Genomic DNA, 19599 nt, shown 5'->3' with positions numbered 1-19599 from the left:
ACATCGAGGCGATTTCGCGTAAATTTTCGACTTTTCGATTTATTCGATTTTTTTCGATTTGTTTCGTTTTGTTAAGCGCTGAACGGGGAATTAGCCGGGGCAAAGCTTAAAAATTTCGCTATATTTGAATATCATATCAGATACGTACATGAATATATATATATTCCGTTATATATAGTTCGCGTATATACTCTATTCAAAGACTCGTCGGTGTGTGGGTGTTATACATATATATATATATATATTTGTATATAAAAATTGGTCCATGTTAACCACATCGTACGAAACATATAGACGAACTCAAATCGGAAAATCAGGGGAGAATCCAAAAAGAAAACGGGGAAAGTGTGTGGAAAAATAAGACGCAAACAAAATTATAACACTGTAATTTTAGTTTTGAAATACTTTTTGTTTTCTTCATTTATTATTATCATTATTTAAATGTATTAATTAGCTTTTGTGTGTTTTTTGGGGGAGGGGTTGTGTTTTTTTTTTGTTGTTGCCGCATATATAACATACATATCCAATATATACAATATATTTTAGATCTAGCATTAAATTTGATTTACACTTTTAATAGTTTGTTTCTCTCTTCCACTAATTATGCAGTTTCGCTTTGTCACTTAATTGTACACATTTACTTTCTGTTCGTTAAAGTTAATATTTCCTTAATATTTCCTCCGCTGGTCTGTTAAATTTCGTTTATCGTTTACCAAGCTAAATCATTTACTTTTAATATGTAGATAGGCTTTAAAAAATAATTAAAATTATGCAACAATTAAAATGTAAATGTTTTCATTTTATAAATGTAATAAAATTGTTGGGATTTCACTTGTATGTATTTTGTGTTTCTCGATTTCGTTTTTGTTTTGTTTTTCTTTGCTCATGTTTTGTTGTTGCGCTGATTTAATAGATTTTTTTAATACTTTGTAAATGAACAAGAAACATTTTGCAACAAAAGTCTGGGATAAGGCAAACAAAAAATGTAATTTTAAAATAAACGAACAAAGGACTTTCTGCTGCATTTTAAATTCGTAAATTTCATTGAAGGAATTTTCATGCTCTCAACTGAAGTGATTGATTTCATTTTTTTTTTTTTAATTTTTTATATGGTATAATGACTGTTTGTTAATTTTTACGCTTTAGTGTGCATTTTTTTTGTAGTTTTCATGGGTTTTTCTCAGTTAGCTTTAAATTAAATGCCAATTAATTTAATTAATTAATTTTTAAATCACATTTCATTGTTTTTCAACACGGGCAAATTCAAATTTCCGCTTCGATTTTTCATCCAGTGTGTTGTTTGTAATAGTTTATCCATTTTGTTTTTTGTTTTTGTGTATTTTTACTTGTTGCTGCTGTTGGTTTGTGTGAGGAAACGAAAATGTTGGTTGAAGTACGCGACTGGCGTCTAGTGCACATTTCATTAAAATTAATAATACTATATACAATTTATGGTATTCTGCCACTTCAATTCTCCAACTCTCTCCCAGCTTCTCCCCTGCCTTTTTGGGCCTAGTCGAATAACGTGGCCAGCAAGTCGTCGCTGGCGTTGTTGTTGCTGCTGCCACTCGAGGGCGGCGTGTTAAGATCGGGCTGAGGATCCAGATAGGACAGGATCTCCATGGGATCCACGTCTTGCAGCAGCTATAAATGATTTCGAAAATTAATATTTTTCCCATTGTTCAGAGTCATTTGCATTATACTTACATTCAGATCGTGGGCTGTATCGTTTATGGCCGCTGCCGCCGCATCGAAGCTCTGCAGCTCGGCACTTAGATCGCTTTCGCTGAACTTCAGCTGGGTCTGACTGCTCATCAGGGAGTTGAGGAGCTGCTCCTGCTGCTGCTGTTGGCTATCCGCTGAGCCTGCTCCTCCCATGCCGCCGCCGCCCATCCGACTGGGCGTGCCCGGCGTCTGTGGCGAGTTGTGGCCCGTGCTGCTGTTGTTGTTGCCGCTTCCGTTCGTGGCACTTCCGCTTCCGTTGGCGTTGGGCGTACCGCCGCTGATCGGTTCGTTGTGGGAACTACTGACGCTGGGCGGACCGCCAGGTGTCATCGGATGACTGGCCGCTCCAGGAGTGTGCGGGGTGTGGGGCATCTGAAGTAGAGATGGCAAAAATATTGAAATTAGTACGGTTTTTTTTTTATTATTATATTTAATATTTAATTATATTTGTTAATTATTTATAATCAATAATTTGTAGACTCCTACCTGATCGCTGAGTGACTTTTCCATGGCGTTCAGCTGGTCGAGGGAGTTGACACCTCCATCGCCGCCAGGCAATCCGCCGCTTCCATCGCTGTGGTTGCCACTGAAGCCGTCGTAGCTGCTGCGATTGCCACTAAAAATGGGTTAATAATACATTAATTCACTTGCCAAAAAAGTATTATATTTTATATTTAGTACTCACTGCTGGTTGGTGTTGCCGCCGTTGCCCATCATGTTGCCGCTGGCAATGGAGTTCATGTCGTGCATGTTGTAGGGACTCATGGCCTGCGCACTGTCCCAGGTGGGCAGTTGGGTGGATCCCGGCGACATGACCTTGGCGATGTCGTCGCATAGTTCCTGTTTGATGACCGGCAGGGTGGGGTTGACACTTCCGTTGCCGGAATTGGAGCCGCTGCCGCCACTGGGATTGCTAGGAACATTCGAGGGGGGCGGTGCATTGGGCATGCCGCCATTGTGCTGCAGCGCCCGCCAGTTGGCCGACGAATCGATGATCACCTCGTCCACATCCGAGTTGCCCAGCGTGTTGAGTATGGCCCAGATGTACTGATCGATCTCCAGGGTATCGGTGATCGCCGACTTGCTGCACTCCGGGCATCGCCACGATCCCCGCTCGCTGTTGATCATCAGATACGCCTCCAAATCGAAGCACTGCACGTGCTTGCACTCGTGTCCCCGCGCCGGAAGTCGTATCCGGGACTTGGTGATGGGGCACTTCAATGAGATCTTGGCGCACTGCTGCCCGCCACCCTGCTGCTGCTGGGGCGTGGCATCCGGTCCGGCATTCGCCTCCGGCTGGCTCAGATTGCGCTTGATCTTCTGCACACTGTGCTCCAGCGGCAGCAGATTGCGCTTGTGCAGCGTCTGCAGCACCTGGCGCACCGATGGTCGATGGACTAGCTGCAGCACGAACAGGTGCGACTGCGAGCGGGAAAGGGAAAAAGGATTTATTAATCCCACTTGCCATTTGGTTCGATCTTGATGTACTTACACAACAGCAGGAACTGGCGGTCAGCTGGAGCGTATTCCTTCCCGGCTGGCACACCGCCTTCAAGTAGAGCGGTCGTAGGGCGGTGCTGTTCTTCTCGGAACGCTCGATGTTCAGGGGCGTGGCATTCGCGGAGACGGTGACGGTGTGCGGCCAGTTGGTGTTCATCTGCCGGTCGTCCTGGTGGAAGCACTTCAGCTGCAGCTCCAAGTCGTTTCTGCAAATTAAGAAGAATATATATTAATAAACCGAAAGTTCAATGTGAATTGGTCAGAGGGTCCTACCTGCACATCAGGGTGTTGTAGACATTCTGCTTCAGATGGAACACGTGGTTGCTGACCGACAGGTTGTGCAGCAGGCGGAAAGGAGCCAGGATGATGCCGTCGCGCACCGGGAATGTCAGTCTCATTTCTTCGCCTAAGAAACAAGTGGAAGGTATGTTAAGAGACTTTCAAAGACGGATTCACTTAAGCGGAACTCACTGTTGTCCATGGGTGGCTTGATATCCGGATTGGGGCTGACATAGGGCACACTGCAGGCGGGCGTCAGCGGTGGCGTGGGATTGCCAGGAACTGGACTGTGCTGATAGTTTTGCTGGAAACTGAGCACAAGAGGAATACATTATTAACTGATTCATTCGAATGGAGTTTCAGAACTCACCCTTGATTCTGGTAGGGATTGCCGGTGGTGGCGACGGCGCCCGGACCCGCCGGGCACATGCCACCTGCCTGCTGCATTCCAGCACTTTGGCCACTGCCCGGATAGAACTGACCCTGATGGGAAGCGGTTCCTCCGACTCCACCATAGCCCACTCCGGGCATGCCGCCGCCGGATCCTTGGGGCATGAAGCGCTGCTGGCTCATGCAACCTGGTCCGGGACCCATACCTCCAGCGGTCATGCCACCGGGACCCATGGGTCCCATCACTGGTCCTCCGGTCGGGCCCATGCCATTGCCCGCCGACATACGCCCGTAGCCGCCATTGCCGGCGCCCATGGGTCCACTGCGTCCGTAACCGTTTCCTGCTCCACCCGCCTGCATGGGCAGTGGAACTCCTCCACCGGATCCCGGATGCATCTGCTGATTTCCGTACATCTGCGCCTGCTGCTGCTGCATGGGATTACCCGGGTACATTCCGCCCGCTCCTCCCACTCCGGCCGCCGCCCGCTTCTGGGCCATGTGCATCTGGGGGTGGGGATACGGGGCCATTCGTCGCTGCTGCTGTTGCTGCTGCTGCTGGGTGAGACTGGGTGGCGCCTGCTGCGGATATCCACCATTGGCCATGCCCTGCATCTTGGCCATCGGATTCATGCCGCCCATTTGCTGCTGCGCCGCCTGTTGCTGGAGGGGATTCATGCCGCCGCCCATGCCGCCACTTCCTCCGACTCCCGGGCCCATCGACATATTCTGCATCTGGTTCATGGGCGTCATCTAAAAAAAAGAGGGGGAGGCCATTGATAAGAGGACATTCTTGACTTCTTATATGAAACTTCTCGGAAAATAGAATTGCTACTCCACCCTTATCTTTATAAACAATATACAGTACAAATAAGTGGGGTTTCCATCTTAAATTAGGCGTCAAACTTTTTGCCATTAAAAGCAACCAAAACTGAGGGACTGGGGCAAATAAAGCCAGAGAGCTTGAGCGGATTACTGTCGCTCTGGCAGTCAGAAATTTGTCATTTGCTATGTCGCGGACTTCTGTTTTGGGTGCGATCCGAATGATTCGTTAATGGGTAAACGCTTTCAAAGCTAAATCAGTTTACTGCCGCAAATGAATTGTCAACAGCTGGTCATATAAAAGTGGCGGCAGTGAAGTCATCCGTCCATGCCCAAAAAACCCCTTTAAATGCATTCCAACTGGTACTCACTTGATGATGCCTCTGGGGTCCCATGCTGCCACCTCCGCCGTAGCCCATGCCCATGCCCTGGGCTCCATTGTAGCCACCCTGGCCGGAGCCGCCATTCATGTACTGGCCATTCATGTTGCCCATCATGCCGCTGTTGGGTCCAGGGTGCATGCCGCCACCCATCTGAAGGATAAGAGATAAATGGGCTAGGTTAGACACTTGAAATGGGTAGGGTGGTGTGTAGTTCGATGTGCATTTCTCAAATCGTAATCCTCACCTGACTGTAACCGCCCATGGCATCCATGCTGCCCATGTGCTGCTGCTGCTGCTGTTGGTGGTGATGTGGCTGTTGCTGCTGGTGTTGCTGGCTGGCAGCAACCATGCCCGTGTATCCTTGACTGCTCGAGCTGCTCAGTCCGCTCAGCGAGGAGGATGCCGAGCTGTTGGCGCCTCCGAGCGACGTGAACTCCGAGTTGGGACCGAAGGTGTTGTTCAGGCTGCGCAGGCTGTCGCCGCCGACAAGGTCATTGCCCAGCATAAAGTTACCACCGCCGCCGACTCCGCCGCCTCCCGATCGCTGGAGCTGCTGCTGTTGCTGTTGCTGCTGCTGCTGCTGCTGTTGCTGGTAGGCTAGGAAGTTGTCGCGCTGATGCTGCTGCTGGTACTGTTGCTGCTGCTGCTGGTTGTAGTACTGTTGCTGCTGTTGCAAGTGTTGCTGCTGCTCCACGCCGACTGTTGTGGCACCTGGCGGTGAGATTTGGCCCCCGGTGGCTGGCGCCCTTGAGGAGCCCGCCTGCTGGTTCATTTCATCATTTTTCCTGCAAAGTTCGTAGACGAGATAAAGCCATGAGTTAGTTGGAATCCACAGCGTGATAATGTAGTATGGCCACTGCGTATAATAAACGGGAATCACGCATTGAGGCATTATTTCCACTGAAATTTCCGAATTGAGCAGAAAAGTTCAAGATCAATCATGCACGATATAATTTTGGCTGTATGTGAATGGTCGTCCTAGGAAACAAATTAGCTCGGGAAACTAAATCCCATGCCTGCTCTTACTCGGAAATCTTATTTTCTAAATACTTCACGGGTTCTAAGAAATTGTGATATTACTGCGCATTGCTTTGTGTGTTCGCATGGCCTATTTATATATTTCGTATTCTTAAAGTTCCTAGCCTGCAGTACATATTCTAATGTTTAAGTACTTTTCTTATCGTTATTGTTATTAGCATTTTTTTATGGAGTCTCTTGGGTTTTTCAATTCGTACAGTTCTTTAGATCTGTTTTTGGTTTTTACCAACCAGCGATTCTCTTATCTCGCGATTCGGTTAGTCACATCTGAAGAACTGAGTATCGCTTCTGATTCTCCGATGCCCTGCTGCTCGAATCATTATTCGACCTCCACGGATGATGTCAGCCTGAGGCAGCTTATGTTCGTGATTTTACCCCAGTATACGCAGCACCCTTCCATCCAAAAGCCCCCTTTCCAACCACCTAGCCGTATCTCCATCATCGTCATTGTCAACGTCATTCATTTGTACTGTGTGTTGCTGTGTGGCAATTGCCATTGCGATTGCAATTGCATTTTCCATCTTCTCTTCACTGCTTATAATTCCCATTGCACTTGCTTCCCCTCGATTTGCTATGACATTTAAGCCCGAAAATGTCAAATGGGCTCAGGGTTTAGGTTTAGGCTTAGGTTTGGGTATGAGTATCGGTTTGTTTTGCCCTCGACATCGCTCCCTTCAATTGTTCCACCCGTCCATTGAAATTGTTTTCGCATTCGCTTTGATGGCGCGACTTTTAAGGTAAAAATAATTAAGCATATTTGCCAGGCGGACAATAACAATATGAAGCATATGAACGCAGTGCGAATGCGCAGCAGAAAGCACATAAAATGAAAATCAACTCGATAGCCGAAGATGGGAATACCCTAGCATTGACAAAATTTGACATCGGAAGGGATAAATTTAAAATAAAAACATATGTAGAAATGCAGCAATTACCTAATTATCAACGGTGCGTATGAGTAATTTTGAAGTTTTGAGGATAGAAAACTGTAATTCTCTTGAAACATAATTTTATTTATAAATCACTCTGCCCTTTTTTGTACTCAAAATGTACTTTTAAACATCTAATTTGTTCTTTATGGAAAAAAACTTTTTTTGTCAAAGGGTAAAATCCTAAACGCAACAACAAAAAAGTCGCACATTAAAAATATAAAGTAACACGCTCACAATAATTGCGCATCTACAAAAGCAGCTCAGCGCAAACACATACACTACACACACAACAACACAAAAGCAAATAAAGTTGGAAACAAATAAAAATAAATAAACAAAAACAACAACAACAAAAGACGTAACAAAACGTAACACAAAAGGCAACAACAATTGCAGCGGCGAACGAAATGCAAATAAATGGCACACTAAGCGATTGGCTGATAATCGCATGACGAAAAGCCCGAGCCGGCAAAGTCTACAAAGATCGCTGGAGAATCGCCCGACTGGGCAGGGGAAAGGGGGGTGGAGAGAGAGAGGAAGAATTGACCGGGCGGGAGAGTCGGGCGGGGAAGAATGGTTGGTGGAACTGAACCTGTGATTGCCGCGAGACTGTGACGATAAATTAGCATCGAGCACCTAGCAATTTCCAAGTGCAAAAACAGAGCGGAGAGGTAAACAGAGCAAAGCGGGTCATTGGGTCGAGTGTGTGAGAGGGAAGGGCATACAGAGTGGGAAAGAGATCGCAGGTACAGTCTGCAGTGGGGGGAGGGAAAGCGCGGGGCAATAACTCGCATTACAGTGCTCACTCGAGTGAAGAGAAGTGGTAAAACAGGGCTACATTTGACTAATTTTGTTTCTAAATGCTGAATTATAAATAAATAGAGTTTTTGAATAGGAAATACTTTTTAAAGACTTCAGTGTTATTAATAACTCTGCCAGCTTCCGAAAAGTATGCTTCTCATATGATATTTTAAGCAAGATCTGGCACATAACAAGTTGTAAACCACAATAAAAATCACAAGAAAGCATATTACTCCTTTTACTCTTATCAGCATGCTGCACTTAGAAGCCAAGTGACCTTCATTGAGTACTGAAAAAGCTCAGATGCGAGATAAATAAACCAAAGATAGCTTTCGAAGTTGTATTCAAATGGAAAAGATATTGTAGGGCGCCGAATTCGAATGAGCAAACAAGCAAGTTGTGCACTAGCGATCATATAATCGCCTCATTATGTGACTTGCACTGGAAAGCGAAGGTTTCTTTTTTTGTCGAGAGGTGAGGAATGCGGGATCTGTGATGACGCCGCATGGCTTTGTTTCAGCGTTTCAGTTCGAGTCGCCTCACCGTTGTTGCTGCCTTTTGTACCTTGATTAGATATAAATTTCTTCATTGATTAGATAAAAATAAAGCAAAACAGGTAACTCGCTGGCGAGCGAGCAAGATAGACAGTTTAGAACCACTAAAACTCAGTTCATAGGCCATCGGAAACACGTGCTCGCAGATATAGCTTCATATCGAAATCGGTGCACGATCTCTGGCCCCATCCCTCCGCTCTCAACCCCTCTCTCCTCAACCACCCCCCCTCCCGATTCCGACGACTTTAGTTTGCTTGTGTAATTGTAAATTGTGCGCACTTTGATTTGCTGTGGTAATAAAAATTATTTCTCATTTGGCACACGAAATGATTTCCGTATGTCAACGGACAGGGGCGTCGTTAAAGGTTTTTCGCCCGGGGGTTTATGTTTTTTTGTTTTCAATTTATTTCGACTATATTTTCACAATTTATAGACATTGTTCCCGGGCACTATGAATTATGGCCCAGACGGCAATGCGACATTCGGGATGGGCAGAACATCCTTTTGGAGGACACGTCTGGTAAAGTTTATTACGCTGCCGAGGCACAACAATCCTTCAACAAAAAAATCATACTTTTCCTCCTGATTTCCTTTTCTATTTTTATTGTTATTGTTGTTTGCGTGTTTTTTTTTCTGTTCAATTCTGATTTGTCTTTGCGTTTTTGTTATATTCTGTTTCCATGCTTTTTATTTCACAGACGACAGTTGGCGTCATGTAACAAAACAAGTAATATATACCACATGCACATATGTGTGTGTGTGTGCGCTTTAGAGACCATGAAAAATTGTGAGACACGTGCGTGGAGCCAATGACAGAACGATATGTTTGGAATAAGTTTTCTCAGCGCAGTGGGAGGTTTCAATCAAGTATGATATTAGAACTGACACATATACAAAATATAAAGATTTTGAAGTAATTTGCATTAGAAAACCACTCAAATAGATAATCAATAGTTTAAGATCATATCATTTGAGTTTTGTGCTGAATATTATACCAGCTTGTGTGCAAATCACCAGAAATGCCTTTTTCAAAGTGAAAAAGAAGGCTTCTGTACTCCCTGCAAAACCAATAACACATCAACAATGTGCGACTTGCTCTCTTCGCCGTTTCAGGACCTTTTCGGGCTCATCAGTCACTCAAACTCCACTATGTTTGTCTTATTGTTTCGCTGCAGTTTCAGTCCACCCACCTCCCCTCCCACCGCTGAAATGCGTTTGACAGTTGTTTTTCAAGGGTGTTTGCAACTCAGCCATCGGCACCACCGAAACCACCCGCTGCTGGCTGCACTTTTCGCATATGAAATATACGCAGATAAAAAAGTTGGAAAAAATACAACAAAGAATACTTTTTTCGACATTTTCTTCCACTCCTTCCAGTCCAATTTTGAGTTGGCAGTTGTCGTCTGTCTGTTTTTTGCCCCCGACTCTGTTGTGGATTCATTTTTTCCATATTGGCCTGTCAGGGGAGGTTGTGTATGGTTTTTTCGCGTCCTGTTCCTTTTTTTTTTTTTGATTTGAGTGCCCAAGGATGGGAATAATTTTTTGTACGCAGCTTAGTTTGAGGACCTTGTGTGCCATTCGCATTTGGGCGGCGCCTGTTGGTATGCAACACTTTTTGTCGCCTCAAGCTCACTGGGAAAATTCTTCGCTTCGCCTCGCCACGCCTTGTCCCATCCCATTTCAATTGAATTTCCCGGCGAGTTTTCCAAGCCCTCTTCGATCGCGTTCATAATTCATCTGGCTGGCATAAATTGCAATCAGAATGGAAATAAAAATAAATCAGCATAATAGACTCGACGCCAGAAAACAAAGCAAGGAAAAAAGAAAGCAACCACCAGGAGCAGCCAACAACCCTCCGCTCGAGTGGTTTTTTAAGCTGGTGGCTGGAGAGGTGAACATAATAAAAATCGAACTGTAAACAGCAGGAAAAAAAAATAGAGAAGCCGAAGAAAAAGCTGCGGCTAAAAAGCGAAGAGAAATCGCGCAATTTTTGATTAAAAACCCAATGCAAATAATACAGATGGTCAGCAGGCGGATGGACTGTGGTGGTGATTCCGAAGGGATGGGCGCATGGGGGTTGGCAGATTTTTGAATATGTGCAAAAACATATTCAGCACTCAGCCCCCTTCAATCGCCGACAAAATGTTTGCCTCCCACTTTGTGCTCGGTTTGCATTCTGCGGATTTGCAAATTCATTTTTATAAATGTTTTGCCGCTTGCGGTGGACAAAAGGGAAAACGGGCGGATCTCTGTCCAACATGTGGTATGAGTAATATTTGAAATATTTCTACCCTCTCCGGTTGTGTGTTGTGTGTGCGCTGTGTGTGCATGTTTTCAGCACCTGTAACTGGCTTTTATTTATTGGCAAGCCCCATACTGTTAGCGGCTGCCTTTTCGAAATTGCGTATACGCAGTGTGCGCTAGGCCCTAAAATATTCGTTTTAGTTTTCCGGCGTGTGTCTAGCGCTGATTGTAATACAACATTATATTTGCTAATTTGCAATTTCTAGGCTTAGAGTTCAGGGTACAGTGGTCACTGTTGCAGCAATGATTTACGAATCATTAAAACTACATGGTGTACGAGCTTGGTGAAATGAGAGGAAGATTTGGTATTCTAAAAATAATTGGAAAACTAATTCAGTTCCAGCTGACGTCATGCCTATAGTAATTAACGCATTTTATGACCCAGTCAAAATAGATAAGTTTAAAAGGTCAAACGATGTTCGGAAGATAACACGTTCGGTATATACTCGTATTCAAATCGAGTTATCAGGCCATTGTAATATTAGTAAACGTTATGAAATATTGATGTTGGCCACTGTGATTGGCACTGGGAACAGATATTTACAGGTGTCTATGCATTATTCAATTCGGAAATTGCATTTCCCTGTTGGCTACCCATTGTATTTGTTGTCGTCTGCTGTTTTGTCCTTGTGGTGTTGTAACCAAAATCGTTTTGATGGCTGATGGTGTCGCCATTGAAGTCTGCTCGTGTTGGCGATAAAAAAAACTGAAAAAAACCTAAACAAAAAGCGCTGTGCTTCGTGTAACACACGCGCTAATCAGGTCGCTAATGGACGAACCAGCAGAAAACCCCCGGCACCACCGACCACCAACGACACCCCTGTGACTATCAATCAGCGATGTGGTTTTTGCACACCTTACCTAGCCACTTTTTCGGTTTGGGGATCTGATGTTTCGGGCCCGATTTGCTGGCGGGTCTGGTTTTGCTTTGCTTATCTTATCTATCGCGTTTTGCTCAAACTAAATTTATGCCAGTCAACGGAGGCAGAAACAGCATTGGAGAGGCCTTTTGAGCGGAGGATGGTAGGGATTTAGTACTCAGTGCGATCTATTCCATTGTCATCGGCTTTGTTGCGTTTTTGGCATTTATCTAATCGCCAATTAAGTAAGCAAAAAACCCAACAAAAATCATAAACAATCGGACAGACATAAACATTAAAAATAAATCGAAGGCTGCGACTGTCAACGCTCGCGACAACAACAACAATAAAATCCACAAAAATAAATGTACGAAAAAAAGAAGCTGCAATAATTTCGTTCAAGTATTTTTGCACACTCACACAGTGAGGAACATGCATAAATCACATTAAAAATAAAACAAAACAAAATAAGACAAAAATTGCAACAGCCAGCAAAACTTGAAGCGACTCAAAACCCAACGCATAAATCGCAAACAGGGACGTCGACAGCGACGTAAGCGTCGTACTTGAAAACCAGTTTCGAACAAAAATGTCTACTGAAGTACAGCTAAATAACAGTCGCAAAAACAACAACCAAAATAAACCGATCGAAGTGTGTACAAGAAAATGTTAGCTAAAAATACTTGCCATCGGTAAAGGTTAACACAGAAAAGATACGGGAAATATGGGACAGGATGCGCGTCGATTGATAAGTATATATATATATATATATATATACTATATATAGCACCGTTTTGCGCATCTAAAAATAATAAATACTCCACAATGAGATATTAACTTGATTAGCAAGAGGAAGTTTGATTTTTTGTTACCTAATGATTAGATTGGCGTCTGCTTTGATTTGGTTATCAAAATGATCTAATGCACTAGCTATTTTTGTAACAGCTTGTTCTAGAAAATCGTCGATTGTGTACTAATCAGTTACTTTGCTAACATATGGTTTAAATATTTATTCTTACTAATCATTTGCACTCGCTTGCTTCCTGAGCCTAATCAATTGTGTCCCTCTCCCTCTTTTTCCCACCGCATTTCCATGGCGTTCCATTCACAAAAACCCAGCGACCATTTTGCGGAGAATGCCGAATGCTCCGAGACTGGCGTACTATATGAAGGTACTACTACCTGGTCGTAAACAGCGATAAGCAATTATCGATAACTGAAATATTTCTGCATACCTAAACGCGATTTAATGTCGGTCAAAACAAGAGCAAAAAAAAAAAAGAAAGAAGAGCAGATGGTAGCGTACAGGTAGAGCCATTCAGAGAATGAAACTTTCCATTGTTCCAGTTGTTCTTGTGCACCCAAAACATAATGAGAACGTGGGGAGTTTCGGTTTGTTTCGGTTTTTCGATATAGATATTGTACGATCTGCTGGTATAATTAGCTTGTCGGTCCCCCACCGCTGTTGTGATAAGAGTTGGTTACCTCTGATTTGGACCTCAGTACGTTCTGGGCACATCGATTGTGATGGCAGTGCTTAGTACTTTTTCGGTGGTTGACAGTTATCTGTGCGGTTGTTGTGGCTGCTAAGCATATATTTTACTATATCTATGCGAATGTGTTGGTTTCGGTGCGGTCTAGTTTGATATCATGTTCGTTCAGGGGCTTTTAATTGGGTCGTTAAATGTTTTCGTTCGGTATTCGTTGCGTTTTGGGAACTTTTATCATGTGACTAAACGAACTCTGAGTTGTATGGAGTGTGCGACTCTTCAAGGTGCCTCGAAGAGCCCGAGGCGAGTCAAGAGTCAACTGCTTAACCCATTAATGCCCAATCAAATTCAAATTGTGTGATTAGATATGCACCGTAGATCTAACGCTCACTCTCTCTCTCTGTCTCTGTCTCTCTCTTGCTCTTGGGTGCCATGTGTGACCTTCAATCTGCACTGATGAGGGGTTAAAGTCGGCGCGATTTTAGGGGTGGCTTTGTCGGCTTACACATGTAACTATTGTTGCGCCCTCGAGTGTGGATTTCGTTACGGGGGTTGCTCAGTTTCCAGCCCCCTGGCTGATGGGTTTATTAATATCGGACGCTCCTCCACTCGCTAAATGTTCCGTGTGTGTTTCTGTGCTCTGCTGTTCTGTTTCTGTTTGTTTCTTTCGGGGTTTAATCACCGAGAATTCAGTGCGCTATCCCTCTTTGAACAGAGGCAGAGGGTTGTTGTTGCCTTCTGCGATTTGCAAATGGTTTTCCACGTTTAGGTTTTGTTTTTCTGTCATTTACTCGTGTGAAAATCGCAAACAGTTGAGGGAAACAGGAAGTGGCCAGGAGCAGAGGCGAGGAATTCCCCTTCAGAAACGGTGGGCATACATAGGTAGCAATAGCAATATTTCTCAAGTCCTTACGGTGGTTGCTTGATGGGCTGTGATTTGGTTGCCTCGGTGGTTGATTGATGATTGTCTCGCGCTTACGCAGTTTCCGTTTTATGGGAATCCCAAGTGTGGGGCGGTGGTGGGTTGATGACATTAGAGGGTGTTTACGATAAGCTCAGGGCGTTAATTAATCGTTGGATTGATCTGCCGAACCGGAATTTCAAACCGTTTCAACTTTAATTCTTTACGCATTTAAAAAAATAGGAAATTTTGAGGCTTGTGCTGACAGCTCTTTTGGTAAACTGCCAGCGAACAGGGTAATTTTAACACACTTGTAAGATTTATATCTGGTATTGCTGTACAAATTTGAAAGGGATAACAGATATGGGACTTGGCAGGATCCTTAAAAGGTTCTATTTGCTGAATGGTTTGCCCTCTTATCTTCCGAGAAGGTCAATTCCCATCACATTCGCATATTCTAAATAATTTTTCACCCATCGAGAAGAATGAATTCTCGAGATACTTCGAAGCACTGCACTGTTCAGTATTTTCTTGGGAACTCCCTGGCGACCCAAAGCGAAGTGCAACTACCTGTTTTCTTGGGTTAAGAGCTGCGACTATTGCAAATGGGTTAAGGTTTACCTGTGGTCGGCATTTTTCCTTTTCTTACTTTAAGCCCCGTACCTTTTCCGTTGCTTTCATCTTCTTTGCAGCGATGATGAATTACAAGCGAACCGAAAAAATGTCTGCCGAGAGTTTTCCCATTGTCTGTGGAAAATAAGAGGGGGTGTTCGGCTGGGGAAAAATGCGTGGCATGTGAGAAAAAACGGCAAACGAGATACGGCAGGGAAAATGGTAGGGAAAACTGGAGTGGGAAGAGGTTGCCTCTCTTGGAGTGACCTTTTTCTTATATGTATATATATTTTTTTTGGGTTCCCCCTTCATCTTGCCACAAAAGAAACTAAAACAGAAACAGAAGAGGCTACAAACACGAATACACACACACACGAGAAATGGGCGAAAACATTGTCGAACTGAGAAATAAGTGACAGACTTGAGCGGTGTTTTCGGTTGTTCGCTTGTTGGGTTGCTCGTTCGCAAACGAAGCGGATCGTTGGGAAAATTTCTTTCTCGGTATCGATATACCCACTTCCACTTCCACATCCACAATTTACTTCTCGAGAACGATTCAATGGAAAAGGAAAACTCCGGCCACGAATACCTACTCTGCGTAGAAAACAAAGCAACAGCAGTAGGTCGAAATGTTTTTGGACTAAAACCGAATGCTTTCTTGGCTTCACTTCAGATACTTTTCGAGTGTATCTGTATCGGTGTAACGTTGTATCTGTGTGTCTGCGTCTATTTGCGTCTGCCAGTGTGCGTGTCAATTATGGGTCAGCTGTGCGTGAGAGCGAGAGAGTATTAAGCGAGGGGGCGGCGCTGGGAGGCGGTCTAACTAACAGCTGATGTGGGAATTCGGTCAAAATGAATCCACCGGCTGGCTCTTTAAAGTGTCTGAATGGGTTTTCCCGGCAATGAGGGTGTCTTCGCATTTTATAGAATTTAATTTGGGCGGTTTCGTTAATTTACTGGATATGCTGGTGCTTGAAGTAAATGTTGATGTAAATGTAGCAGATATAAACCCCATAATTTGTTTATATATTGATAATTCTTGCGAGTATGTTCGTTTGATTTTAAAGATATGTGGTAGCAGTGACAGTAGTTTTTATGCTGCCTAACGAAGTAATAACAATCAATTAGAAAAAAAACACCTCATAAAATGTATGTCAATTAAATATTCCAAGTACTATTTAAATCAAACAAATACTATTTTAAGCAGTAGTTTTTAAAAACACCTCATAAATGTATGTTATTTAAATATTTCTGTCAAGGTAATTTGCTGTCTGGAAATTTCAGGAATTAAATGAATTCAAAATTTCCTTAACAAATTGTTAACTAACTAAATATGCATATGACTCAAACAACAAACAAAGCATAAGGAAAAGACACAAAAAAATTTACATAAAATATCTAAAAACAAAAGCACATTCCATTTGATTATTTTGATTGTTCGTAATTTTGATACAAGCACAACAATTAAAAGTTTCTAGTGGAGAAGAAATAAAATTGTTGATGGCCATAAAGAATTTTTGCACTTTTCGTTTATAAATTGTTTTATTTTTAGCCAGGCGTGGATTATTATTATATTTAGCCAGCCAGATTTTATTGACTGTCAAGTTGAGGAGAGCACACAGACAAAAAGTTGAAGTTTAAAAATTCTTTTGGCTCGTTTGCTGTGATTTTTTTATGTTTCTCTATTTTTTTTTTGCATTTTTGGTTTCTGTTTCGGTTTAAGTGGAATTTATTTTTAGATATTTTACCTAAGTTTTCTTTTTCTTTTGGGTTTTATGGCAACAGCGCGTGGTGTGTAAATTGTTGTTGTTCGTAGTTGAAGTTAAAGTTGTTGTTGCTGTTGTTGTTGCAGCTGTTTTTTGGCTGGGACAGGTGCACCACGTGAAGAAGAAGAAGAAGCGACAGCAGCAGCTGTGGAACGCTATCTCCCTCCTCCGGCTTGTTGCTGTCTCTCTCGCCGCTGTTATCAGTTTATCAGTTCACCAGAAGGGTTTTCCTTCTCGTTTTGCTTGTTTGTTTGTTTGCTTTGGTTTGGGCACTTTTCACTGTTTGCTCTGCAGTCTGTTTTCTCAATTTTCAATTTTCAATTCTTTCAGAGGTTCTTCAAAACTTACTTTTTGGAATTGCGCTTCGTTGTTTGTTTGGAATACATGGGAATTTTGTCAACAATCAATTGCATGGCATCAACAAATACATGGGACAACAACACTTGTCTCTCTGTGTTGTTGCTGCTGTTGTTGTGGATTTATAATTTGTTGATGGGTGTTTTTTTGTGTTTGTTAATTTTTGTGTGTTTCGAAATGGTTCACTGCAGCATTTTCAAACACTCACTTTTTCTTACTTTTCACTTTTTGTTCACTTTTTGCTCATTTGTTTTTCGTATCTTTTGTTTGTTTGTCACGCTTTCACATTTGTTTTGGGATGTTGCACAAGTTTGTTGTTTTCGTTTTTTCTCTTCTCTTTATGTATTTTTCTTTTTTGGTTGCCTAGCAAATTGTTGTAGTTTAAAAACGATCTAATTTTGTTGAAGAAAATTTTGCGATTTTTGTGCTAGTTTTAAGTGATAATACTGTTGTTTATAGTAATCCAAGTGGTTGGTGTGTGTTGCTGCTGCTAACAGGAACTATGTGGCACTTAATCCAAAAAATGTGCTGTGTTTTGTTTGCGTCAATTTGTCAACTTTGCCACTTAAAAATTGGTTGCTTGCTTATGTTTTTTAATTTTTTTTTTTTCGAAAACTTTTTACGCGATTTTTCGAAAATTTCTGATAACTGTTTCACTGAGCCGTGGCTTTGAGATTTTGGCCTGGCTTTTTGGCGAGCTGCGCTTTTCGATTCGATTCAACCGAACGACGACAACGTTCGACGGCAGCCAGAAAGGAACTGAATGAAGTTGGTATTCATTCCAGACGTCCGGCGACCGTATGCCGTGCAGCCGAGGCCGACTTCGGCAGATACAGATACAGATGCAGATGTATTTGTACAGTACGCGCTCTCTCGGGTTGATTTATTTCAGGTTGGTATTTCGGATTTCGTATTTCGTATTCATTTCGGTCTGTTAAGGGGCGACGACGCGCGAGCACTTAAGTAAAATAATAATTATGTATACGTATGTCAATTTGTTTGACTTCTTCGCCTCGCGGGCCCCTTGCTGTTGGTTTCCATACGAGAAAAAGGAAAATAGTAGTTTTTCTACTCCGCTTTCTGCTACCTTTTGGTCGGCTCTCTCTCTCTCGGCAGCATGTCGACTGAAAATCATACCTTTCTGCTACCTTTTTGCGGGCAGCTGACATTTATTGGGTTTGTTTTGAAAGCGTTTAATGGCTGCATGCGTGTTTGCGAGTGTGTGTGTGCGAGCGTGTGTGAGTGTTTGCGTTAAGTAGATTTTTCAGCACATTTGTCTTAATTGTTGTGATTTGTGGTTGATTTTTGAATGATTTACGGCGTGTGCAGCGCCATCGGGATTAATTGTTTTTTAAATGTCAGCAGGGCAAGAGACATTTTTTATTTTTAGTTGGGTAAAGCATAGCATATGAATAAACATTTATTTGTTTATTGATATTAGCTATTGTATTATGTAGCATTTAAGCATGTGCTAAGTTTATGCCAAATCGATTGGTATAATAATTTAATACCCATCTGAAAAGTTGGCAACCCTTTTACCGAGCAGACCGCAAAATTGAAATACTTTAATTACCCGAATAAAAAACATTTAACAATTTAATCTGAGCATATCAATTGCCCACACACGCAAACACACACGCACACTCTCTCCTCTCTCACGCTCTCTCTCTCTCTGGGCCAAAATCCACTCCCAATTTATCACTCAATTAGCACAGAAAAATGTAGTAGTGTATTTACTACGCTTCTGGGCTCGGGCCCTCGTGCCATCTCTTTCGCTTCGCATATACCCATCTCTTTCGCCGTCGTGGCACAGCGTGAGAAACTCTCGTATCGGGTGTTCATCTCAATGAAATTGTAGCATATTTGTTGCCATATCGAGATTAAATTTTCAAAACACAAACGAGCACAGCACGAGAGAGCCAGAAAGAGAGGGCGCTATGCGGCGCGAAAGAGACAGCCTGAGCCGAAGTGAAAGAGAGAGAGAGAGAGCGAGCGAACGCAGTTCGTTTGCGTTTGTATGCGTGGCTTGTAAGCTTTTGTATAATGTTTGAGGTGGGCACACAATTTTCGGAGGGGAGTACGAAGGTGGTTCCAGTGGGTGGTTGGGTGGCTGGGTGTTTTGTGGGTGGTTCGTTGGGGTCGCGATTTATTGATGACGTCGACGCCGACGGCGACGACCACGACGACTGCGCTGCGACGACCGTGTTAATGTGTTTGTTGCTCTCTGGCATAAAATTATGTTTTATTTTATTTAACATGTTCTGCCTCGATTTTTGGCAGTCCTTGTCATAATTCCCATGAAATGTCGGTGGATTGAGCGAGAGGGCTAGCGAGGTCCTGGGCGAAAGGAAGTCCTTTTTTCTGGCTCGAGTGCCAGGCAACAACAATCGCTGACGACGATGATGATGGAAGTAATGATGATGTTGGTCTGTTGGCAGAGGCTGCTTCATTGGGTTATGCTTATGGGTTTCTGTTCGGGTTTGGGTTTGAGTTTGGGTTTGAGTTCACATTCACACACGAGTGGCTAAAATCCCTGTGTGATTGTACAGTGGTCACTCGCTATTGGACATTACTGCAGTACATATTTATGCAAGAGAAGAACTTCTATTTATTTTTTTAGCATTTAAATATTATATTATAAAATATTGTTTCTAAATACATTTGTTCACTGGGCTTCTAAATAATAAATAGTATCTAAATACTATTTTTCACTGAACGAATTTAATATATATTTTACTTCGGGATTTCTAGAGTCTGCTGGTTAAGTGTCGAACATTCGAGGGAGTACTGTGCTTATGAGTGTGCGTTTGCACGGTGTGTAAGAGGAAGTGTACAGCGTTGTAGGCCGTCGTCATCGTCATCGCCTGCTGCTGTTGCTGATGTTGTTG

General features: G+C 43.1%; 1 protein-coding gene across 3 annotated transcripts; it reads right to left on the bottom strand.

The window, feature by feature from the left end:
• Window positions 1–554: 554 nt before the first annotated feature.
• On the bottom strand, window positions 555–17474 carry LOC6605183 (zinc finger MIZ domain-containing protein 2). 3 transcript variants are annotated; one of them, XM_032719260.1, is made up of 11 exons: window positions 16337–17474; window positions 5341–5881; window positions 5085–5246; window positions 3875–4644; window positions 3697–3815; window positions 3499–3631; window positions 3218–3431; window positions 2411–3147; window positions 2212–2341; window positions 1708–2097; window positions 555–1644 (listed from the first exon to the last, which is right to left on the bottom strand). In XM_032719260.1, exons 2-11 carry the CDS (start codon window positions 5866–5868, stop codon window positions 1513–1515), a joined length of 3315 nt encoding a protein of 1104 aa, XP_032575151.1. In that variant the 5' UTR covers window positions 5869–5881; window positions 16337–17474; the 3' UTR covers window positions 555–1512. The 3 variants fall into 3 exon arrangements, with proteins under 3 accessions (XP_032575151.1, XP_032575150.1, XP_002030022.2); XM_032719259.1 differs by having other exon boundaries at window positions 16703–17473; XM_002029986.2 differs by lacking the exon at window positions 16337–17474 and having other exon boundaries at window positions 5341–6083.
• Window positions 17475–19599: the final 2125 nt, after the last annotated feature.

This window comes from Drosophila sechellia, chromosome 3L (assembly GCF_004382195.2).
Source record: "Drosophila sechellia strain sech25 chromosome 3L, ASM438219v1, whole genome shotgun sequence".
Lineage (NCBI taxonomy): Eukaryota > Metazoa > Arthropoda > Insecta > Diptera > Drosophilidae > Drosophila > Drosophila sechellia.
This window is presented reverse-complemented; position numbering and strand designations above follow the sequence as displayed.